Source organism: Lonchura striata, chromosome 3, assembly GCF_046129695.1.
Source record: "Lonchura striata isolate bLonStr1 chromosome 3, bLonStr1.mat, whole genome shotgun sequence".
NCBI lineage: Eukaryota > Metazoa > Chordata > Aves > Passeriformes > Estrildidae > Lonchura > Lonchura striata.
In genome coordinates, this window is record NC_134605.1 from 9955122 (window position 1) to 9980835 (window position 25714).

The window sequence follows — 25714 nt, forward strand, 5'->3', positions numbered from 1 at the left end:
ATTTATGGGCTGTCTAATCAGGAGCTAACTGTATTCTTTAATCTCTGTCATTTGTATTATTCCCTAATAGGATTTAATTGGACTTTGTCACGTATCTGGCTATGACTGAGTGTGTGTGACGTTGTCAGTAGCCTCTTCCATGTAGACCTCAGTCTCTTACTGTCTTTGTAGAAGTAAAAAGATCATTCCTGAGGGGTCTTTGCTCCAGAGTGGAAGTGTGACACTGGACAGAGTTTTCTTTGGTTGGAGCCGTGGGCACCCCAGGCAAAAAGAACAAAAGTCAAGTCACAAGTTGCAGACTGTTCATGGAAAAGCTGAAGTGCTCAGGCTGAGAATGTCCAGCAGTGAGGGTCACACCTCTGTGAGACAGAAAATCTCCACGTTTATGCCATGGACAAAACTTGCATGGAGTGCAAAGATACATAGAAAAGCACATGAAGGGCCCTGTAATGCTGCCATCCCATCAGGAGCCAGAGAAAAAGGAACTATGATCTTGGATTTTACACACAGTTTGGTTGTGTAGGGTTTTTAGGCAAATAAAAGAGAGATCTGTCATTTGGCAGAAAAAAAATTTGTACTTTAAAAAAAAATTTATTTTATTTTGAAAGAGATGAATGCAGTTGCTAGCAGCTGTAATCTGAGTGATAAATGTTTAAGGTCAATTTCTGATGCCCTATCAATGCAAAATGGAGGCCTGACAAAGTGTCCATTCTAATTAAGATTTTTTATATGCTTTACCTTTTAGCTATTTTTTCCATTTTTTCTATATGTTAACTATTGGAAAGAGTGACTACAACATGGAGCATGACTTTAAAGGGGGCTCAGGTGGCTGAATTTATACATGCACTCAAGTTACTTACTGATTTGCCATCTTACCTGTACCCACTCCTTTCCTTTTTCTTTTGCTCTTTGAGAAGCATACTGGACATTCATAGTCCTTCAGGAAAAAGCCCAACAAAATAATTGATGTGTCAAAATTGATGGAAAAATGGAAATATGTTGCTAAAGATTTTCAAATCTATTTGTTATTTTCAGTTAAAAATAGCATGATTGAGTACCAGCGCAAGCTAAAATTTTGTATTGGAGTTATTTATATCTGAAGTACCTGAAAATAACTAGTTTATTATGTACAAAATTTGAAATTCCAGAATATATTAAAACATTAGCTCAAAGGTCAAAAGCCTCTCCCAAGGAAGGAAGGAAATCAGAAGGGAATTTGGGCTAATCAGGTTAGTTCTGTCATGGTTGCACAGGGGTGATGTGGCTGACACTGTTTGTGGCTTTCTTAGGTTGCCCATCCTGAATGTCCCCAGCTCATCATTGTGTCAGCTTCCATGCAAATCCTAGCAGGATTCAACCTTAAGCCTTGACCTCTATAACCTGATCTCGTAGCATTTCTGTGGTTGTACTGAGAAGTGCAGGGGTCCATTGCAAAGGCCTGACTTCACAGTGTCCTGGTGGAGGAGGTCTGCTGCATGTGAGCTACTCATCCTGCAACTATCTTGGAGCTTAGAAGTGGATTAAACTATCTGCAGTTTTATTGTGAAAACAGAGTTAACAGTCTGATGATGTTAACTGTGTTAAAAGGTAGGTAGGTAGGTGTGTGTGTGTGTGTGTTACTGAGCTGAACTCTATACATTTATGAGCTCTTTTTATAGCGCGGTTCCCAGCAGCATTCCCAGGAGCAGTCCAGGTCCAATCAGGACTGGCATGCCATTGTGCGAGGTGTTGTTCTAATTCATGTGTAAATGTGGAGTGGCTGCTGCCCTGAGGATATTACAGTGAAATTACAAACAGGATGAAGAGTAGGAGGAGGTGTGGAGGAAAAGGAGGGCAGCTGCAGCAAGGTGCACTTGTCTGGTCAGGGTTGTGGTACGTAGAGCCTGATACCAAGTGATGGGCATTTCATTTATTTATAAGTCTGCTGCCTTCAAAACAATTAGCCTCTTTGTCTTTTGTTTGTGTCTTCGTGACTATTTAAGACAAAATGTAGAGAGGACGAAATTAATCGTTCCCAAGATCCTCCTGCTCTGTCTCTAGCAATGACCAACCCCAGGCACCTCAAGTACAGTTGTAAGAGCCTCACAATGGGCAGACTTGGGATAATCTTCTCTCTACACGTTCTCATCCTAGTCTTTCATTATCAGGGATTAATTTAAGCTTTGAAGCATGAGGTTTAAAAAAATATTCTATTTGTTGTTCCCCCTCCTCCACTGTCAACCTTGTTTAAAATATGAAATATCCTCCCAAGCCTGTCAGCTGAGCTGTTTTCAGGGTAATCCTACCTGCTCCTTGGTGTGTTGGTCAAACCTGCAGCTTGAGAGCTGCCATGGTGGTTTTGCTTCCTTTGGTGCCAGAAGGCACTGGTGGATCCCTTTCCCCAGGGAGCTGGGTGAAGGCAGAAGCATGTTGAGCAGTTATAGCCTGGGTGTTCCCATGTCACCATATGTCAAAGCTGTGATGCTGCAGCTGGATCTCTCCCCTTTCTTTTAATATTTTAGTGGCTAATTTGCAGTAAAGCAGAATAGGAAATAACCATAAATAAATCTGGGAACCTTTGTATTAATTTCTTTTGCTAGCTGTGTACATATGAGCAGCTTGCCATTTGCATATGTGAATCTTGTCATAACAATTTTGGGAAGTGATTTGTTAATAATCAAGTTCTCAGAACAGCTCTAAATCAGTAATTGATGTAGGTCTGGATAAAGCAAGCCTTCCGCCTGCCTGTTTTGTGGAGCATTTTTGGCAAGTTTCAAGCTAGTGTGAAAACTAGCCATCAGAATAAAATTTAGGACAGCTGGGATGCTTTGCAGTGAAGACTTTTGGCTCCACAGTTCAAATAATCACAATAGCAGCTCAATTTAGCCTTTGGCTGGGTAGGTTTGGCAGGGCACAATGAAAAATAATTATTTCATGGCCTGCTTATTTGTCCCTTAACAAATAAACTCTCTGACCTATGCAGGCTTATGTAAATATGCTGCCGTATGTGGGGTTGTAGAACACTGTCATGTCCCCATTTGGAAATATGTTTTATTTGCCCTCATGTTAGAAACTTTTTTTAGAATTCTGTTTTGGAAGCAAAGAGAGGGATAGGATATATCAGATACTGAAGCCCAGACAGCCAGGAACAGTCGAAAAAGCCATCTAGCAGTCTTTTTTTTTTTTTTTTTAAAACATCCATTAGTATGCAGTGTTTTCACTGCTGTAATAATAAGAGCAATCATGATACGAGCAAGTCCGTCTCTTCGCAGCCTTCCCACGCGGGATGGAGAATGACAGCTCCTAAAGCATTTGGATATTTGCCTGAATGTGTGCTGCTTAGCTAACAGCAGTTCAACTTGCTCTCCATCTTATGGCTTCCTGGATATCCTTCTCAATTTTTTCAGTGACAGCTTAAAATGCGAGATGTGGAGGGGGGAGATAAAAGCTCAGCAAAAGGCTTTCTGTGTGCGTATTTGAGGGGAACTTTTATTACACTTGATGGTGGAGCGATGTGCCACGCTATTTTCTGTTGCCACCATTTTAGTATTTGCACTTTCTGTTGTAGTGGCAGCAGCCAATCCATAACAGTATCTTTCTGCTTCCCCCTCTGGAGAGGGGAAAATACACAGAAGATTGCGTATCAATGGTTTTGTCTTCTGGCACCACCATTTTGGTTGTGCAGCAGTAAAAGAAAGCGTTTTTTCCAAAGAGCTGAAAGACCTCTCTAGAACATCTGCCATTGCACACTCATGCACAGACACACACACCCGTGCACAGGCTCTCACTGAGGTGGCTACAATCTGTTTTTAATAGTGGCATTCCTTCTCAAAGTGTCATTTAAAAAAACATCAGCAGTCATGTCATGCATCGGGATGAATTTCTAAATGTAAATGAGATTCTCTCAGTAATTTATTTACATTTGTTTTCAGCACAACAAATGAGACATCACGTAGCTTCATAATTTCCCATGACCGAGTCACCAGCATGAGGTGTGTAATTTACTCTGATTTAAGATGCTTATCTAGAGGTTCTTGCAACAATACCTGGTGGGCTTTTTTATACTACTTTTTGCTGGCTTTTAACCCATCTACTTCACCTCCTTCTCTGTATTTTCAGTTAAAAAGAAGTATAAATGTGTCTGGTTCTTGAGGCCTTTTTTCAGTAGAGCTGAAAGGGGTGGCTTTGTTGCCTTTGTTTAGTATGTTATTTTCCCTGCCATTCCCTTCTCATTTGGTAAAACCATTGAGGGTTTCCAGAATGTATCTCCATTTACATTATGATGATGTGGAAAAAGGAAAGCAATGCTGATTGTGGACATTTCTGATGGCAAATTGTTTGTCCAGAAATGAAACAGTGCAGTGGGAAGCATCCTGCAGCTGTTTGTTCTCCCCTCTTCTCAGCTGAAATACTAAATTTTAGACCTGGTCTTGGCTCTAATACTGACTTTAAGTTTCTGATCTGCCTGTAGCTGAAATTATACTTTGCTTGAGATGGGATGTGAATGCGTTTTCATATTATGTGGACACAGTCATGTACTACAAAACTCATTTATTTGAAGCCTGTAGTTGGACCATTTAGATGTCTAACTACTTGCTTAAGTATTTCAGGTAGGTAGATGATTAAAGGTGCAATGTACCATGCATACAATTTTGTACCTCTTATCTTACAGACCTGGTTATGGCTTGAGTAAAAATCAGGGCAATGGCTTTTGCTATTTTACAGGTTATCAGCACAGGAGAACTGAGATACTTTGGTGAAAGTTACTGGTAAGTCCAAAAGTGGTACAAAATGCTGTAGTTTGGGATGTTACAGTCCAAAAATATTGTAGATCTTCATGGAGATCTTCAGGATTAACGCTGTGTGGGTGACCTTTTCCTCGCAGGGAGGAAGCATGGCATTTCTTTGTGTTAATTCCTAATGCAAAAATCAGTGTCTTCCTTTAAAATGAATAAGCATATTCCAAAAAATAATAGATTTGGACTGTTTTTTAATGTGCATTGTACATACTAGGTCCCAGTTGATTTAATTTTGGCCTGCTGGCCATTTCCTTAACATTGCATGGGTCTAGCACCAAATTATGCTGATGGCCTGTCTATCACCAAATTATTTACAGAACTGCGGTTAAATTATAGAAATCTTCCAGACAAGCAGTGCTCTGGGCAAATTATTTCATCAAAGTTATTTTCCATGGTATACTTAAGCAAAAGCTTACAGGAGCAACATTAATCTTTTTTTGGTATGTGATTATGCAGACGTGTTAACAGCCCCTTTTTAGAAATAGCTTCCTACCTGGGAAAACAGAAGGAAACCATGATATGAAAATTAGTTCTCTCTGTGCTATCCTTGGTTTGAAACAAACGTTTTATGTCAGGGAAACACAGGACTGGGGCCAGCAGTAGCATGGCCATTTCTGCACACTATCAGCTCCTTTCAGGTCTTGGGGAATTTTCTTTTTGTAAACTTTTAATTGCACACTCCTCTGAGTTTGTAAAATTGGGTTCTGCAGAAGCAGGTCAGCTGGCTTTACTAGTTCTCCATTACATCCAGGGCCAGTGGTCACTGCCCACTTTTCCAGAGAAGGTAATTTGTGTATCTGAAGGCAGTATAGGCATTTTCTGCATTACCCCCATCTAGAAGATCTGAGCTGCGATATGATTATGAAACACACAAAGAGAATATAAATCCTAAAAGCAGCCCTAACTCCCTAGTGTAATTGGCATTCTTTCAGACTCTGTTCCAGTGTTTAGAAATATATTTGGGGTAGAACATCTATATTTGGGTTTATATGTAATGGTCATACCTCCTGGTTCACTTGGAAAAATGTTGGCATGGATCACTATTTAAGGACCTTGGATGCAGCATTTATGTTTAGCTCAGTGTTTTTTATCACTGCATTTTTTTTTTTAGTATCCCATGTTGCTGTGTTTGCACCATGAGACAAGAATGCCTTTCCAGCCTCTGCATGGTTGTGTGCTTTTTGTTGAATGAATATAGAAATTCAGGTTTTAAACTGACTCCCATGAATAAATTCCTCTGGGGAAACAGGTGCTGAAACTCTGTGTTTTTCAGATCTCTCTCTGCCCATGTACTTAGGGTAAGGTTGAGCCATGTGTAGATGGCAGGTTGGAATGGGACCTCTGTGCTCAGGGCCCAGATGTATGTGAGGAAGGGTGGCAGACTCATGAACTTCAGCATGAGAGCTAAAGATTTTTGCAAGCTGAACATCTGATTTAAGTTGATTTCTGTCTGGTGTTGGGTGGTGGTTGCTGTTATGTGGGGCCACACCTGGGGAACCCCTCTTGGCAGCTCACCCAGGGGGACTCAGAGGCAGCTGGGAGGTGACACTGATAACTGGGGTTTCACAGTGTTGTTTGAGGATTTTTTTTTTGTGTTTTGTTTTTTTGGTTGGCAGGATGTGAATGTATGTGAAAGCTGGATCTCCTTTATTTGTGATCCTCAGCAGATGCAAGTCTGATTAAGAATCCCCTTAATTTGCAAATGCTTGTAAAGACAGGAAGTTACTTAAAGCTGGCTTTGTCAACCAAATGGAGGAGCTGTGCTCTTGGGGCCCATTAACAGCAGAGCCAAGATGGCCACTGCTGCACAAATACTGGGAAATAAGTTTCTACAAAACCCTAGAAGCTCCAAATTGTATATCTCACCAGTTCTTTACTCCCCCAGTTATAATCCATATCTCACTTATTGCTAGAGTCAACAATCTAATGGTAACAAAAAATACAACCTTTTATCATCTATTGATTTTCAGTCTTCAAAAACTGACAATAAGCTATTTTTTGTCCAATTTCTCAATAAATAGGAACATTTATTGGTTTTTCAGTTTTATTGTATTACATTAGAATATATTTTACTGCATATAGTGGGTAATGTAGCATTGGGAGAGATGTTTACATTCAGCAAGTAACTTTTGAAACTGCATAGCTCAACTGAGATATGTAAACAAATTTGTAATACTAGTTTAATTTAGATTACAATGCAGAATAGTCAGCCTGGAGCTCATTTTTCTATTTATTCCATTATGATCCTCAAACTAATGGAAGAGAATTGCCATGAAAATAATTACAGTTAAGGTGAACATCTACTTTCTTCTCATAAAAAATAATTACAGTAAAGGTGAACATCTACTTTCTTCTCTATCTGAGGAAGAGGGAGGAATTTTGAGGTATAGTAAGCATCATGATATTGGGGTTTATTTCCTGGAAATCCACCATTGACAGTGTTGTATAGGTTGGGCAAGCCATAAATTCTGTCTGTGTGATACTGTGTCAAACGACACGGCACAAACATCATCTTTCTCAGTGACCTCAGTTACCTTCTCTCATCTTGAAAAAGAAGACAAATTATGATGTAATTTAGCTGTAGCAGGACTTGGGATGTAGATCCTGAGTTGCCTCCCCACTGCCACCTGCCTCCACAGCACAAGATCACCTGGTAGGTTTTTTTCCTTTCCAGAGCCTCTCAGGAGGCACTGAAGATCAACAGTTGCTTCTTGCATACTCTTGTGGTGATAAATGGCAGTTTGATGGTATTTTTATCAATGCTATAATAATATCAGTTTAAGCTTTTTTTTTTTTTTTTTTTAATTAAAAAGCAGTTAATTTTTCTTCTGGTCACGTTCTGTCCTACAGCCAAAGGCAGTAAGCTCTTAGATGTTTCCATTCTAGCACCAAAAAACCTGAGGTGGAGGTGCCTCTGCTGAGGTGAGGATGCACAAAACCAGTTCTGCTTTAAACCAGCTGTGCCACCGTGCCACCAGTGCTGGCCTTTGCTGACCCAAGGGGTTCTCTGGCTTCAAGGCTGTCAAAGTGATCATCCTGGCAGGCTTCTCAGGTGAAAACATTCACTGAGATGATGAAACCTTTTCCTGAACACTCTAAATGGGGAGACAGTTCTGGGTTATGTTTCAAAACTCTTTCACATTAAGCAAAGAGGGAACCACTGGGGCAAAGCACTTCCTTTTGGGTGTCTTGGGTATGATTTACTGAGGCACAGGCCCTTTCTCATAAGCTGTCGATTTTGCTATAATCTCTGTCTTACAGGATCTGATGTACAAGGAGTTAATAGATATCCAGTGACCAAAACCATCTATATTTCTCTTTATATGCAGAAGTGAAGTGGAGCATGTAAAATTGGGAAGCAGAACCAAACCTGAAATTCTCTAACTTTATGACTAGTGTGTGTGTTATTTTCCCATGATCTTTAATTACATTCTGTTCTGGAGCAGGGAGAGGGGGAATGCTAATCTGGTGCACTAACTGGGGAAAAACCAAACTGTTTTACAGCAGGAGTCTAGATGACAGCACACAGCAAATGCAAAATATGACATTCATATGAAAGTGGGCTAAGCAAGACCATAGAAGAGAGGCAAAATGACTGCAGCAAGAGGGATGCAAGTGGTTTAAGGAAACCGTGGTTTCTCTATTTATTGAAATAGCACAGCTGACCTTTGAGGTGGTGCTGATACAATGTAGATTTTGTAGAGCAGCACCAAGAGAGATGGCTGTCATAAAGGGAATGTGTGATTGGATTCAGGTTCATGAGAAGCTAGGTTTAGAAGAGTATTGCCCTTCCCTCTTTGAACATATAATATAGTGAGGCATGTCTCATTGCACTGAATGGAAAGATGCTATTTTCAGGACTGCTGTTGCTGTGCTTGCTAATGAATTTCCAAGGGGTGTTTGAGCCTTGGATATTGACTGTAGAGATGCTTGCATTCAGTTGGAAGAGATGTGACTGAACATGAAGCTTAGTTCTGTGTGCATACAATCCTGTTCTCTGTGATTTTCCCTCAAGTTGTATATTCAATATCACTCTGCAATCATAAATAATTTGTAGAAGTCCAGCTGTGACTTAAGGCTTCTCTACAAACAATATCCAGGGTGCAAAGTCATGTGATGCCCTTTTTCTTCTTTCACTGACTAAAATAGCCTTTAAAAAACTATTCCCAGTTCCAGTCCAAACATTAAAACCAACAAACTGGGTGGATGCTTTTGCTGGGGTGCAGCATGAATGGCCTCTGCCCTGTTTCTTGGTCCTGCTGTCTTCTTCATCCCCTTGGCTGGGAGCTGGGTCACAGCATGCTGATGTGCTCTCCTGCACCATGGAGGCTGAGTTTCTGTGCAGAAGTAAATGTCTTTGCTAAACAGCGTGACTTAGCAGCACTATACACTTACTATTTATTTGAGTAAAGGATGAGCAGGCAGTTTAAAAACAACATTCCCAGGGTTGTTCTAGTGTCATGTTTGAAAGGCAATGGAGAGTCTGGCTTAAAGGTATCCTTTGTAAATAAAGGTTTAGGAACAGGTCTTACCTTGAGTCTTTCCCCTCACGTTCATTAGCCTGCTGTTCAAATGTGAGTGGATTTTTTTGGCTTGGTGGATTAGCATGTTCATTGTTCTCTGGGAGGAGAACCTGGGGAAGCTCTGATGTGCAAAGGTGTCAGTATAACACCTTTGAGTGGCATGTGAGGGCATCTCTCCTGCTCCCCAGCACTGGTAACCCATGAATAATCATGGAGCCAACGGGGCAGTATGTCTTATACCTCTCAGCATCAGCTGTGACTGGCGTGCATCCCTGGGGTGAGATCAAGGATGAAATGAACTCTTGTGTGCTTGAATGTGTTGATTATGAGCAGATCATCACTCAACACCCATGTTGTTATCACGTTCTGGGCAGTTTACCTCTATCCCCAGGAACAGTTGTAGCAGTGAGCTTTAATCTGCATTCCAATTTTAAATTTAACTTCTCTGTGAACCCCTGGAAAAGAAAGTTAAATTGTGCTTTGAAATAGAAAATAAGTGAAAGGTGGAATGAGAGGGTGTAGAATAATCAAGATGCTTTTTTTTTTTCTTTTTGGTAGATGCTAGGAAGGAACAGGAACATACTGTGACCCCTTTCCTCTTGCTCATTGTTTTTTCATCCAGCCGGTTACATACACAGTGGTCCCAATACCTTCAACCATTTCCTACCAACTCTGTCACTCAGAAGCCAGACTTCACTCCTTTACCTTTTAGCAGTGCTGTGGCTCAGGGCATTCCCTTGGGACATCCTCTGCACTTGCTACTTCTTATCACTCTCCGCTGGAGAAAGCACACTGCACTTGCTATCCAAGCCCAATGGCACACTTAAGCCGTATAAAGGGCACTTGACATCATTTACAGTTTTCATTACCCTTCTAAAGGAATTTCTCGAAAGGTGCAGTGGCTTTCCTAGCTTTTGAACTCCTTTGGAAGACTGTAATAATTTTGAACCACTAGTCTACCAGTGGCCTATAATTGTTACACAAAACATTGCCCAAACATAACATAACTAATTGCACAATTAAGATTGCTTTCTCCTCATCATCCCATTCATCATACTCCTCATTCACACCTATAGTCAGCATCTGGCATTAACAAAGGCTCTATTTGTCACATTAATGCATTCCTTTTGTAGTGAAAATGTCTTTTGTATATCTCTTTGATACTTAAGGGTCTTGCTAGCTTGTTCAGTAAGCCTGAAAATAGTGACTTGGAAGCTTTGTAGGGTACATCCCTTTTTCAGATGTTTAATAAGAATGTAATGCAGTGCTACTCCAGGATACAAACTGCAACTCTCACAGCTCGGAAAAGGAACCTGATACAAGTCAGCAAAAGACCACCCCCCCCCTTTCTTTAACAACGTTGAGGTAAGTAATGCAATGTTTTGCTATTTTTAAAAATCTGAGGCAGATAATGCAGAATAGCTTTTCTTCACAGCGGACATTTCAAGGTCATCAGTCCTGTTAGTATGACGTAAGGCGCATAATCAGTTCCTTCTGACAGTCCACACCAGAACTGAGCAAACCAAACCAACTTGGAAAGTGCAGGAGGTAGCAGGGAAAAGTCCAAGAATATCTGTGAATCAAAATGCAAGAAATGTCCTGGTACCTTTACCAGCCAGACCTACACAGAAGGTTGTGCTTGAGGGGGTTGAGGGTGTGTTTGCCACTCACATAAGGACAGGGTGGGAGCGGCTTTGACTGTAAGCCTAGGAGGTCTGCAGCACCGTAATTCTTCTCAGGAAAAGGAAATGATGTAAGTTTCTACTTCTGGAATCTCTCCCCACTACTCTATAAATTTAAAGAAATAAAACACAAACAGAAAATTGATTTTTGAATGACAGTGAATTATTGTCATTAGAGGAACTGCAGTTTTGTGTCAAGGGAAAAAAAAGCTCGGTGTACTATATGGTACACTGTACTATATGCTACTTTCTGAAGCATTACTTAATGTACCAGTCATTGCTGGGAACATGGAGTCCTTTTAATGCTAGTCAGGTAATATGTCATTCTCTCTGTAGAAACTCTGCAGCAGAGACATGAGTTATATACTGATGTAGTTATCAGAAGATCATGTGGTAGCACTAATGTGAGTCACTACAGTGGAGTTTGCCCCATTTGAAATTTTTACATAATTAAAGTGAGTCATTGTCCAAATTCTGCCAAAGTGCAGATGTCTTTAATTTAACATATGCAGTTCAGCTTGCATATGCCTTCCATAGGTGAACATCTTTTCCTTTATGCACTACCCTGGGTGAGTTCTTGTCTGGGAGATGCTTCCCTTTGCCATTCAATGTCCAGTGCTCCTACTGAAATCCATAGCAGTTTCAGGAAAATATCACACAGACCTCAGATAGTTCTCTCCACTTTGTTTTATGTTCTGCTGGTAATTCTTTAAATACACATAGATAGATCTTTTTGTGTCTGTTATAATGAAGGGGATGGCCCACATTTCCTGGTGAAATACATTCAGTTGCCTTCTGTGCCTTGTGTCTCTGGAGCAAGGCAAAGACCAGGGAGAGGATCAAAAAGGTAAGGAAGGTTTCTTTAAGAGAAAGCAACCTAGACACGCTTTCATAGATATTGGACTTTTAAAATGATACACTTCAAGATGGTGGATGGCTTAGTACTCAAGGGGAGTTAAACCAGGTTGTTTTAGCAGAGAACAAAGCTACCCTCCATGCAGCTGGCTGAATCATCAGTGTTTCTGAGGATTCTACAAATAATTTGGTTTCTGTGCTGTGAAGAGGACTACTCTGAGTCATTTGGCTGAAAGGGCAGTATCTTTTCTTTCTTTCTTTCCCTCTTTCCCTCTTTTCCCTCTTCTCTTTCTCTCTTTCTTTTTGTCTTTTTATTTCTCTCCTCACACTCTTTCTGAGCTGCAAATCTAATTGTTCTCCATCTAATGCTGAAACATAACAAAAATGTGGTTAACCATCACATCCAGATGAAGCTTGTAGTTTTGCTGGGCAGGGAGGAAAGAACAGGCTTATTTAGAAATGTTGGGAAATTTTTTGATTAATTAATGAGAGATAGAGAAAATTACTAAGGCTGGTCTGCTAATTTCTGAGTCACTGGGTAAATGCTGTTTTTTCTTATTTGCCAATTCCTCAGTAGGGACATTAAATAATGTTTACTACTGTAAATTCTTTCCCAGGAAGTGAAGGAGGTTGTGATACAGGAGAAACTTGTATATTTGATTTAAAAAGTCAGCTCTTCTTCTGCAGAAGGACTGCAGCCTTACGCAAGAGGGCATCATGCATACTGGTCAATCCAGAGAGGAACCAGCTGAAGGGCCATATGTTTCAAGCACCTTCTGAGAGTCCTGAAAGCTACCTTAGTAATTTATTGATGATGGAGATGAAAAAGAAAATCTTCCTATAGCCTCCCTCCCCATGCTGTCAGTTAGTACAGCCAACAAAGAAAGAAAAGTTCCCACACCTTCACCTTCCTGTGCTGCAGAGAAGGGGTTACGCAGGTAAGCAGTCCTGTGTGACAGGCAAATAAACAGTCAGAAAACAGACTCAGGAGCATGTGATTTTTGACACCCTCAGTGCCTTCTCTACATCTGTTATATTTAAGTGTTCTGTCTTCTGTGGTTTGTGATCTCTGAGCTTGTTCTTCTTAACTTTTTTCCCTCTAGTAAAATCTTTATGGCAAAAAACGAAGCTGCATGGATGTGCCAGAATAGTGAGGCACAGTGTCCTAAATGATGTAACTCAGGTTTTGGGAGCAGGATAATTGCAGTAGTGTGATGCTTCTTTTAGAATAATTAGTCTTGCTGAGAACCAGGGTATAAAAGCCTGTGCAGAGCACAGCAATGAGGCAGTTACACCATTTCCAGTATTTGTGTGCCCCTGCATTGCACTGCAGATCAGAGCAGGCGTGCCCACAGTGATGGTCAAGGAGTGATTTCATCTTTGTAGCCCTGTGCCAGGACTGTGATACAAAATACGTGGGATTCATTCTAAAGGAAAGCAGCACTCATCTTCCATACTAAACCAGGGGGCCTTTGAGATCATTAAGAATAATTTTTACAAAGGAGAGGTTTATGTTTCCGTTCATGGAGCCAAAGTCTGCTCTCATGCCCTGTTACTGCCTGGCACTTGCCCATCCAGGAATGAAATCCACTTCAGCTGCGTGCACTTGCAGATGTTGGGATTTCAAATTCAAAGTACAAACAATTCTAATATTAAAAAGACTATTTCCCCAGTGGGAATGTGGTTTGTATGGGTTTTTTGACTTTTCTGTTTTATCTTTTGGTTGTATATGATATCACCTTTAGATCTCTCTATCAGTTTGGTTTTTTTTTTTATTAGCACGACAGTGGACAAAATGTCAGTAGAAGTTAAAGTGGAAAGAGTCCTCAGAGAGATAAAGGTTGTCTTCCACTTTTCACTATATGGTTGACTCTGCTGCCCTTTTCAGTTAGGGTTTAGTCTGCTGGGGCATTTCTTTGCTTAAGTTAAATTTACTTATCTGTTATATAAATAAGGGATAGCCTTGGCCATTAGGTAAATCTACTGATGGAGGGAAAAGGGATTTTCTAGAGTGCCTGTGTGCATTTCTGAGACATGGAGTTCAAAAACATCTGATAAGGTAACCTTCAGCTGGTTTTCTGCAATGACTTTTGTCAATGAGCCTTAAAAGCATTGATATTTTCAAGCATTATAGCTGAAGAGTACTGCAATGTCCTTGAACTACCCACCAGCCAAAGAATGACATCGCCAAACTCAGCTGGTGAATTCCCATGTACTGTCATATTTATGATTTTTTTTTTTTTTTTTTTTTTTTTTTTTTGCTTTCTGTCTGGGGCATTCAGCTAGAATTGCCAGGACCTTGGCTCTACCCAGTGTGCAACATTGGACTGGTACCACTCTCAGGTGCTCCCTGGATTTGCTGTTGCCCTCAGAATATTTGCACCTATATTGTACAGTGAGGATAATCCTTTGTTTAATTTTTTTTTTTTGACATTTTGAAAGGAAAATAGGGGTCTCATTCAGGTCTTTCCATTTCTGCATGATAGTACAGTTGAACAACGTGTACATGTGTTAATTAAACATCCTGTCTTATCACTGTTTTGGTAAGTGTCCTGTAAATTTAATCACTACGACACCTCTGTACACATTACAATCCTTTTAAAGATCTAGAGAAAAATCCTGGTGGATTATTCAAAGCACTAAATCACACAGAATTACAGTAGTTATTAGAGGCATTAAAACCCCCGATAAGAAGCTTTATCATGCATTTTTTGGGAAGCTTAATCTTTATCAGAGATGACTGTAAATAGAAGGGAACAGTAAAAAAACTTGATAAGAGTTTATTTTACAGTACATCAATAATCAGGTACTGTAATTACAGTATAGTTGTATATTTATTGCATGGTAAGCAACTACAGTTTATTAGTTTTCTTGCTTTTCTGTTATTGCAATTACCTGGAAGACCTGACCCAACAAGGGGCCTTACTTTATTTTTTTTCCATTTCCATTAAATATGTTTACACACACATACACACGTATTTCCATTACATATGACTACTTCAGAGGAGTTGAACCTGCTAACATGAAGGAAGAACAGGCAGTGGACATGCTAAAGATCTCTTCCACGTGTACATTTATTCAGATTCAGAACTATAAATGAAGGGGTTCAGATATTAACTGTGGTTACATTTAGCTATCTAATTTTTCTCCTCTTTTTGGCACTGGAAAAGTTGTGGTATTCTTAATCACTTAGATAAACCTCTCAGTTACAGACCTACTTAGTGTGTGGGTGTTTATATTATACCTGTACATTATTTACCTCTGTACATCCACCTCTGAATATAGATTAAGTCTCTGTTAATTGTTCTTAGGCTGTGTATGCATGCCTGTGTTTATGTATTTCCAGGAGTAACCCTGAAATGTTCTGTCATTTTGGGGTGTAGGCTAAGTGAAGATAGCCAATTAGGTGTGATTTCTAATTTAGTGCTGCTTACCATGTTCAAGGTTCTAGCTAATTCAAGAGTTACTGTGAAGCTGGCAGAAGAAATGTTCATGTTGGAATTCAGACTTTTCTTGATAAGAAGTGGTGAAGGTGTAATTCAAAATGCAGCCCATGAGTGGTTTGGAGCGACTTGTGCTTCTTATGCCTCTGGTAGGAGCTCAGCCATTCCTCTAAGCACAGATTTGGGCAGCACAGCCCAAATAAGCTACAGAGGATTGGGTGAAAGTCCAAAGCAAAAGCAAGGACGGTGATAAGAGAGCAAGGAAATGTGACCTGTCAGGAAATACTGAAGATATTTGGGTGCTTGGCTAGAAAAAGAGCTCAGTGAGGGACAACATGGCAAAGGGCAGTAAGAACACAAAAGGTCAGTAATTTATTCTCCTTGGTGAGAAATGGGAGGGTATGGGATGTAATTGGTTCAACAGGACCAAACAAAATTCACATTAGGCATTAGTAATGACCTTTTAAAGCAGATAAAATTTGGGATGTTATGGAATTTCATCTGTTGGAAATTTTTTGGAAACAGGCATAAATGGTCCTGGCACACAGGGGGACAAAGGGCATCAAGACATCTTAACAACACTCCTAGCCCAGTTTTCTGTGCCTTGAACCATCTGTTTAAGAATCATGGTTTTGAGAAGGTGGTGTGTTCCCAGTTTGCTTGCCAGTGGATCAAAAGAAAAACAGGTGAATTGCTCATCTGAAATGAAACTTCTATCCAGTAAAAAGCCTTGGAAAGAATCAGCACTCACATGTCTAGTAAACTACTCAAACTTCATTTCTATTAAGATCTGAGGGCAGATGCTGCACTAGCCAAAACTGATGGCTAAAACTTCCCCTGACAGTAGTGGAACCAATGTTAATTTATACCATAAAATCCCTGTTTTGCTGATTGTTTTCAACTAGTGATTGCACATGACAGGCATAGTTTATACTTCTTAATAATAAACTAGACAGTAAGATGTGGTTAAAACCTAGTAGCAAGTGTCAATATATACTTAAACTGTTCTTATTTTCGTTTTCTCATTGTTTTGATGGAGTAAAATTTCAGGTAATATATTTTCTATCCAGTATTTGTTGATTGGGGGACTCCATGTTTAATTTTCAGGTGAAATAACTAATTTTTTTTTTTTCCAGTGTGATACAACTCTGAGATAACAGTATAACTTTTACTGTTATTCTGCTATTTTTCTAGAACAAATTTTGGGTTTATTTCTGTAGTGTCTGGCATTTGTAGTAAACAGGGAGAGGCAATGTACGAGTGTGAGAATGGTTTGCTTGCCCTACCAAAAATTCTTCCTGCAGATGATGATGGCTCTGGTATGTTAGACTGGTTTTATACAATTCAGTACAGAGGTACAGGTAATTGTGTGGGTTTTTTCTCCTTTTTTTTTTTTTTTGAACATATGACTGATGGATAAGTACTGAATTTCCAACTTTCTACCTGTACTACAAAATGTCCATACCCTTGGCCATATGGAAAGAGCGTTGCATTAAGGAATGCTGTACAGCTTCCAAATGCTTTCCCTGTGGGAAATGCTTCAAACTGAGATTTTTGAAAATCATCATAACATCCTTTTAAGTACAGGTGATCCTCATGGACCCTTTCCCACTTAGCCCACCTTGCTTCCAATAGTGTGCAAAATGCCAGGCTGATGACTAACATGGAACTGCTGCACTAGCAGGACAGAAAGGTTCAAATCTGATTTGGGAGGTCTGATTTGGAGGTTGTTGGTTCCTTTGCAGGTATTTAACAGGAAACATGAATAGAAAGATGCTGAGGTTGCTGTTTATGGCTGAGGCCACTTGCATACAGTCCACCGAGTGTGTTTACAGTGTTCATAGTACTGCTGTGGGGTTTTGTCTCCATTTCAGAGAGAAAGGGGTCTCCAGTGGTTTTATGAACACAGCAAACAAAGGACTTTGTAAATTTATTTTTAAACTTAAGCTATTTCTAATGCTAAGAATACAGTTTTTGAAAATTTTGTTTTATTTTGGTAAACATTCTTTCTACAGCGGCACTTTAGAGAGGAAAGAATAGGATTATTTAAAGGAGGGGAATTAATTGTGTCACTTCTATAGGCATTAGGCAAATTGCCTCACTTATAGTTAAGAGGTAGCATGGGAGTATTTAAGTATAGGGTACCTGCAATGCACTTTATGATAGTCTTAGCTTATGACCTTATATCATTTTATTTCTCTATTAAAGCAAGACATTCCTCACAGAGACTGGGGTTGTGCACAGTGCTGTAGTTAGCACCTCATGTCCTCATGGCTGTGTGGTGCACTGTGGTGAAATAGGGAAGGGGGTGTGGAGTACTCAAGAAGTTTGTATGGGAATCCAGGAAATAAAAGATGATATCTGATATGTGGTAGGGTGGGAGTTGTGTAAATGAGATGTGAAAATGTCTAACTCATAATTACATGCTATGTGTTTTACCCATAAACCTGTTTTAAATGGATATGGCAGATGCCACAGTTAAGAGGGTGGCTTAAAAAGTCATTGTGGGCCACCCAAAAATAGTAGACCAAATCCCTGACTCCAGAGGTAGTAGAAACCTCACAGGTCAGTCCACTGACGATGCTCAGCATTTATGTGTGAATTTGGCATTTCACAGAGGGGTACTCAGATCTTGAGGAACAGACTGTGCTGACATAGAGCATCCCCCTGCCTTGGGGAGAAGGGAGAGTGACTGATGAAAGATACCGTTTCTGAGTTTTATTTTACATGAAACAAGTTGTCACAAGAGGTACAAGAGAATGCCTCTGGACACAAGCAGCACTGGGTTGTTTTCTGCATGAGAACAAATGCTGACCCTGCTGGTGAGTGCTCCCTGTAGCCTGACACTGGGTATTGCTGCTCAGGGACTTAGGCAGAGGTAGTTTATGGCTCCCTGGTAGGTGTTGGAGCACATTGCATGTTACATTGTCCAGTCTTTTGTAGAGGGATAAATGGGGTTGTGAGGAGAGATGCAGCTCCAAGATTATGTGGACTTTCAAGTCAGAATTGAAAAACATACTGTGTATAAACATTTTCAGGGTTGGGGAACAGACAGATTCTCAAGCTTACTGCACAGGGCTCTGAGTTCAATAACTAAATTACTGCTGAAAGCTTAGATACTATAATGCTTACAGTCCAAATGTCTCATTCTTAAATAGTGAAATGGTACTTGTGGTTTGATTTTGGTTTTTTTTTGGTTTCTTTTTTTGGTGTTTTGGGGTTTTTTTCCCCAATTAATTCAGTGGGAAATACTGTAAATTTGGCATAATTACCACAGAAGGTAATAACTTTAGTTATGACCCCAAACAACTGAGAAGTGGGTGATAATTTGAGTATCAAATATCAAATCTTAAAGCATCAGACAAACTTGTAAAGTGTTTCCTACCACTCTCTGTATGATAAACATTTTACAGTTGCACTTTGAGCTGAGTGTAGCTGGAGGAACAACAGGGAGGGTCTTAGCACAGCCTTTAATGTTCACAGCTAAATGGCAAAAAAAAAAGGAACGCAGTTTAAATGTTCCTGTGTGTGATTAAAAACTTACACATTCATTTGATTTTCCTCATGCAGACAAGTTATAGTGAAAGGAATATACATGCTTAGGCACCCAGAGTTTCTTCCAGGAAGGTCAGCTCCCAGAAATTTAATGGAAAAATAAAATAGGTAAGAGTAATGGCTGAGAATAAAAATGAAATTTATAACTAAATCACAAAAGTAAGATCTCAACATAGGAGATTTTTTTTTTTTTCAGTGCAGGACTGAATGAGAAGTAAGTTCTTAAGTTACCACTGCAGGGGAAATAATCTAAATACATAGACAGAATAAAACAGGTTTCATTTTCTTCTCTCAGTGGTAGCTGTTCTGTGGTTTGTGTCGTTATAACTGTTTAGAAGCATTGTTTACACAAAAATCACATTATTCTGGCATGACTGACGGAGCCAGTGATGTAAATGTGCTGCTCAGGGGCTGTTCCTTGGTGAGGCAGAGCACGCAGGGCTCTCTGAGCACCTCGGGCTGGCCTGCAGCTCCTGGTGCCAGGATTTTGGGACCGGCTGCCTTCGTGTTGAGCTCTCTGAGCTCCTTCACTGGAAACGAGAGTTGGTACTCAAGGAGAAAGGACCTTGTTTGAGAGCTGCAGTGCAGGGTAAATCTCCCTTTTCCTTTAGCAAAGCATTGCATATTCTGTTCTGAAAAGAGGTGCACTTCTGCGAGTTGCAGTGGGGAGGCTGGCTGGCAGGATGCAGGACACAGGAACAAATTAATCCAATCTCTGCATTTAGCAGCAATGTTAATATTTTCCCAGTCAGCACTTACAATGTATGTCTGTTTGTTTGGGGTTTTTAAAGTGACATTAAACTACCTTCAAGGTATGTCTCTTCCAAAATCCACTGCAGACAGAGAGGAGGGATGCTCTGACAGGAGCTGGCAGTAGCAGGATGGGCTGACTGCATGCTTGCCACCAGCAATGAGGGCTGCTCTGAGTTAAGACATCAGGGAAGGACTTTGTGCAGGAAAAGAATGAAAACACTGTCAGGCTGAGACCATATGCAGAAAGGGAAAACTTATTTCCTTAAGAGGCACAATCATGCTTTGTTAAAAGAGCATTGTAAGGAAACAAATAGGATTTTAAAAAACTGCTTCTCACAGAAGCAATAGAAAAAGAACTTCTCATAGGAAAGGAATGGTAACTGAATTATTTTTGTGCTATAAAAGCATTCCAGTGTTGTGCTTGCAGCCTGTGAGGAAGAGAGAGAGAAAGTGAAACTAAATGGGAACAGCTGAAAGCGCTTCACTGCATAGACAGAGCAATGAGAGATTAACAAAATAATTAAATCAGTTAACAGTGCATTAGATAACTTCATAAGTGTTTACTTTAACAAAGAAAATATTTGTTCCTGTGTGTATGAATGCAGCCTTTATTTTCATCAGTTTTCATCTACTTTGCTTCTAATGGTAGTGAATTTTCAGCAGAGACAGCCCAGCAAGACTCCTGGTTGTTACATGTTTAGCTGGAGATTTTTAGCAGATCTAAGTATACAGGTATGGGAGCAGAATGTATCCTGTAATTCTGCATTTAATTACTAACTTTTAAATATTTTCTGGTTCTGAGCAAAGGTTCTGTAGTCAGTCTTCTGCCAAGCATGGTTAGCATTAAACCCAGACCATGCATTATGCCTCTGGACTAGGGGATGCAGATTTGCTACTTAAAACTTGGTTTTTTTCTCTCTGCCAACTGTTTTGTTCTGACTGTCTGTTGTCCCAGTGATCTGAGTGATCTTTTTCTTTCAAGCAGCTCTTAAGTATCCATATTTTCATGAGGAAATGTGTAATTCATTCCCTCCTACAATCCAGAGCATGGGGAATGGGAGGTGATTTGGGACAGTGCGTTGGGGAAGGCAGCAAGATAAATAGCATAGCACTCATGCAGGAGGGAGAGGTAGAGTCCTAATCCAGGGCTGTCCTTTGAGAGACAGTGGGGTTTGGGAAGAGAATGTGCCCAGCAGAACGTGCCACAGAGGCACTGTCCCCAGCATGTCCTTCTATGCCACATGTAGCCACGAGGAGCAGCAGGCACCAGCAGCTTCCCACAGCCGTGGCCATCCTGTCTGTAACCTTCAGTGACTGTCACATTTACCCAAATGGCCCTGGGTTTTGATTTGTGTGGTTGAGACTCATTTGATTGAAGGAGATGTGATTTTGGGATGAAATGGCAGAAGTGGAGGTATGTGAGAGCCAGCATATAAAATGGTATAAATTCGATACCATTTGGGACTCTTGCATGGTCTCAGTGCCCAGGGATGACTTAGGCTCTAACACCCCTTGGCAAAGTGGGAAGAGAGGTGTGTGATTCTCACTTTGGAGGCAAATACTTTCTTCAGTGTCCATGTGCCAGCTGCATCAACTCAGAACACTGTAAGGAGCTCCATTAAGTTCTATTGGGTCCATAATCTGCACATTAAGAAAAATTTACATGATAGATGGAGCTGTTAAAATCTAATTGGGTAATCAAAAATTAGTTAATGTGCCAAAATATGTATTTAGCTGATAAACTCTAATGGTTCCAAAGGGTTCTAGTATTAATAGAAGGCATGCTTGCACGCTAAGGAGTTGAGAGTAAGATATTGCTCTTGTTACACGCATTTCAAATAAAGATCCCAAAGCACTTGACAGATATTAAATCACTTATTGATTTGATTTTTCCAAAATATGTCCATCCAAGGCTCTGGGGGAATATATGTTAACAATAATGTCAAAATTGCACATAAGTAATAAATTATAATTTCCCCCACTTCCCAAGTCTATCAAGTGCAATAATCACTCCTGCCCTTAAACCCAGTTAAAACCTCTCTAGGCTGGGTCTTCCTTAATTGGACCATATTAGGTCCCCATGATATACTGTATCCACTTGAGTGACAAATAAGTTGAATCCCAGTGAAATGATTGGGTTTGAAAAGGGTTAGAGGTGAAGTAAGTGGCAGAGTCAGTAGAAGAACATGTCATTGCTGGTTACTTCTCCTTAACGCTGCAGAGTAACCAGCACAGCATTTGTGTACTCACAGAGCCAGAAGGATGTTCCAGCATTCTGCAAATAGCTTCCTTACCTATTCATTCAAATTTCATTCTATTTTACATGGAGGACATTTATAAGAATTTTAAAATAACTCTTCTGCGTAATCTTTCCAAAGAGTGCTAATGTATTATTAATAGCATGCCACTCCCACATTATAATGGCGTGTGGTTCTGTGTTTGTACAGCATCTAGTGTAATAAGAACCTCATCCAGGAGATTTTTGTAGGCTCTTCTACAGTTCAAATAGATAATGACAGTTTTATTTTAATATGGAATAAGGTTATCCTTGTTTTATGAAGAAAATGGAGGCAGAAAGATAACACCTGTCATAGGAGTAGAACTATACTGCAGACTCAGATGTTTCTTTGCTGCTCTGGCTACTAGACCACAGCACAGAGGCATTCCTAAAACTTGCAACTGTTAAACATGATTTTTGGTTTTTTGATACACAATGTGCCTTTATTTCTGTATGGAATTTATAGCAGTAACTGTCTTGGGTGTATCAGACCTATTGTGCTCTAAAAAAGCCTCCAGAGGCTTAAAAGTGCCAGACAGCCAAAGTCCCTTCTGTTCAACTAGGCACACCTTTGATGGGGGAAAAGAACATGTCCAATAAAACTCAAGCTTAGGGCAACCTAATCCTGTCTCCATACCATGTAAATATTTAAAGAGAAAATACAACAACCACATTGTTGAATTTCCTACTTTGGATGAGTGTCACATTTTTAATGACAGCTGAATAGTTTTGTATTTTATTTATGTGGTATCATTTGTTTGCTGGGGAATATGAATTGAATGGTTTCCTTGCCTCTGAATTTGAAATTGTATTTTCCCCGATATCATTAGTTGAAGGATGTTACCACATAAATAAATAAATAAGCCAAGTGTTGTGATTGTTTGCTGTCTAATATACATAGATCCAAAAGTATACTGAAATGCTGTTTGAAACAGATGAGTCAAAGCCACACTTTCTGACATCTGCCTAGAATGAGAGAGAAAAAAAAAAACCCTCACAGAGAGGGAAAAACCAGAAACAGTCGCCTGGTTTTTTGGGAAAGCTCTGGCCTGAGAAAGGAGCTAAAAGAGAAAAAAAAAAAAAAAAAAAAAAGTGGGAATAATGAATTCATCAAGCTGAAAATGCACAGGCCAATGGAGCGCTTAGATTTCAATAGAAGGCAAATGGAAAGAGAGCCCCCATTACTGCTGAGATGCAGCGACACGGCTGCACTAATCGCTTGGTCATGCTTGGGAGACACTAAGTCATCATGGGCCATGACATGGGGAGAACAGGCGCCAGGGTTTGTTGTAAGAAAAAATTGTTTATTTAACATCCACAGCCAGCATCATCCCTCTCCTTTACCTTGCATCCCTGTGCCCAGATCCATCCCTCTCTGCTGGGGAAGCGCGTGCCAGGCAGCAGGCCTGGGCAACTGAGAATAAGCAGGTAATGTTTTTGGTAGGGTGTGACCACAGATTTGTCCTGAAGTGGGGATTAATGTCTCACCAAACTTGTCACCCCTTTATACAAAATTTATAGTACTTACTAGTTTCAAAATTCATATAAGTGCTGAGATTACTTTTATGTGAGATATGCCCCCTCTCCTAAAAACCAAAAGTACCTTGGCTGTTATTTGGACAACTGGCCATTTCTGTTTGAACAAAAGGTAGAATGCTGAGCCAAGTGATATTGGGCTGAGAAAATAATACTTTCTGGGGAATTATTTTGGTAATATTGAGGAGAGCCTCCTCAGAGGCCAGTCTTTCAAGGCAGGTAAGCTTTGGCACAGTTGTGCTCCTTGAATAAGGCAGTGCTTAAAAGGAGTGCAGTGTTGGTGCAGGAGCTTGCAAGTGCTGGGCTCTATTCTTGGCTCTTGCCACAGACTTCCTATGTGCTGAGGAACACATCTTTTAGATCGTGCTGGTTTTTTTCCCCTTTTTTTTTTCCCTTTTTTGGATAGAATTTCCTTGCATTTTAAATCTGTGGGGAATTAAATGGAACGGACATTTAGATTCACTTCCCTCACTCCCTCAGTAATAGATGAAATGGGGAGGATATAGAATCATGTTTAAAAGATCAAATCAATGTACTTATTTGGTAAGCAGAAACTAAAGGGAACAAGCTGTTGGTTTCTTTAAAAAATACACAACTGCTTTTTTCCCCCCCAGCCTCCCTCTGAGATAAATCAAAATCCGTCTGTGAAAGATTAATTGAGGAGTCCATATCTCACAAAAATTCAGGCAATGACTGCAAAAAAAGGACACAGTATTGACTAATAAAACTGTCTAGCTATACAAACCTTTAAAATTAAGAAATTGCCCATCTACATATTTTTTTCTGCCACATATCTTAATTAGCTCCACAAAAACCACTGCCTCCTTCCACTTTCCCATTAATTAGTCCCATGCTACTGTGAAGTGAGCACTGAAAAAACAGCCATTCTTAGTTCCTTGTGTAACAGCACAGGACATTACCTTCATTCTGACCAAAGGAGAAGGGCAGACACTCTATGAGAGCAGAACTGTCTTGTAACATTCCTGAATTAATTTACAGATTTGCATTATATCTTTAAAAAAGAGAATTTAATGTCCTGAACACACACACATATATTTTCACACAAAATTATTTAATCTAGAGTACTGAACTGTGATTTGCTCTAGGGTGTTCCTCTACAATAAAACTAATATTAGGGAAAGAAAGAGACTAGGAGACCAAAGTTAATAAAAATAAAAAAAAATCATATGTATTTAAGGCAGAAATAAAGAACTGAGAATTCCTTGTTTTCTTCTTTCTCTGGTCCAAAAGGAGAAATAATAATGAAGAAAGAAATACTAAATTGAGTTCAGGCTACTCCTGAAGAACTCCCCCCCAAAATTCCTTGAGTTAAAAATGAATCTGGATAGCTATAGCAGATTCATCTACAAAATGATCATTGTTCCTCTGGTCCTTACTCAGATAAGTTCTATTTTTAATAAGGCATATGTGTGAGCTTGTTAACTGAACCCATAATTAATGGACTTCTAAGATCATAAGGCCCAAATGGCTTAAAATTACAATATCTTGAGGGTGCTGACCTGTGCAAGCAGTGGTTTACAATCACTTGTGGTTTTGGCCTTTCTGAGGAGCCAGGTAACAACTGTAGTTTGGATATTCTCCAGTCAGGTGAAAACTGTCTAATCTGATGTCAAAAATTCTGTTAGTACTGGCTTTAGTTTTATTCTTTGCAAACCATCAAGTTGTTGGATTAAGCTGAAATTGATGGACTCATCTACTACCTTAGAGTTTTCCAGCACCAGGAGACCACAGACCACTTTGTGGGGCAGTCTGCAGTCAGAACAGAGCAGTTTGGAGGGGCTGGAAATGTAGGGATTTATGGCACAGTATCACAGTGCAGGTTGGTAACCCTGGCAGTACCCACCCTCCAGAAAAATGTGATCCTGCACAGTCCTGAGTTTCCACAAATTTAACATTAAGATGTCAGTTATTCAGCATCTCTCTAGTGAATTAAAGTTCAGCCTGTTGTTTCATCTTGGTGAGGCAGGAATGATTGAGTTTAGGCCAGGCATAGCTAATTTATTTTAATACAGATGAAGCCTGTATACCATCATCAAGTAAAGATCATGTTTCTCATCATGATATCTGAGAGTCTTTAACTCTCTATCATGAGAAATTGCAGTTCCTCACTTAAAAAAGAATAATTACAGAATTCACTATGCCAATTTTATTTGATTAAATAAAAGCATGTAAGCTTTTCACCCATAGTTTGTTGAGCTTATTTTATGTAAGACCAAAGTTGGGTAAAGAGATAGGTCATTCAAAGAAGACTGTGTGGCATAGTATGAAGGTTGTTTTTCAGGTTCATAAA

At 39.8% G+C, this 25714-nt stretch overlaps 1 protein-coding gene across 19 annotated transcripts in view; it reads left to right on the forward strand.

Annotated features, from left to right (window-relative positions):
* Window positions 1-25714, forward strand: part of ESRRG (estrogen related receptor gamma) — a 400282-nt gene that overhangs the window by 57843 nt on the left and 316725 nt on the right. For 3 of the 19 annotated variants that reach the window (XM_021547559.3, XM_077781877.1, XM_077781875.1), the window contains 2 exons: window positions 3912-3971; window positions 4705-4748. The exons of 13 other annotated variants lie outside the window; for them this stretch is intronic. Coding sequence is in view for 1 of the 6 variants with exons in the window: in XM_077781872.1 (XP_077637998.1) it covers window positions 4705-4748 (44 nt within the window). In the remaining 5 variants the exon portion in view is untranslated. The remainder of the gene's footprint in view (window positions 1-3911; window positions 3972-4704; window positions 4749-25714) is intronic. 3 more of the 19 variants (XM_021547562.3, XM_021547565.3, XM_077781872.1) reach the window with 1 other exon arrangement.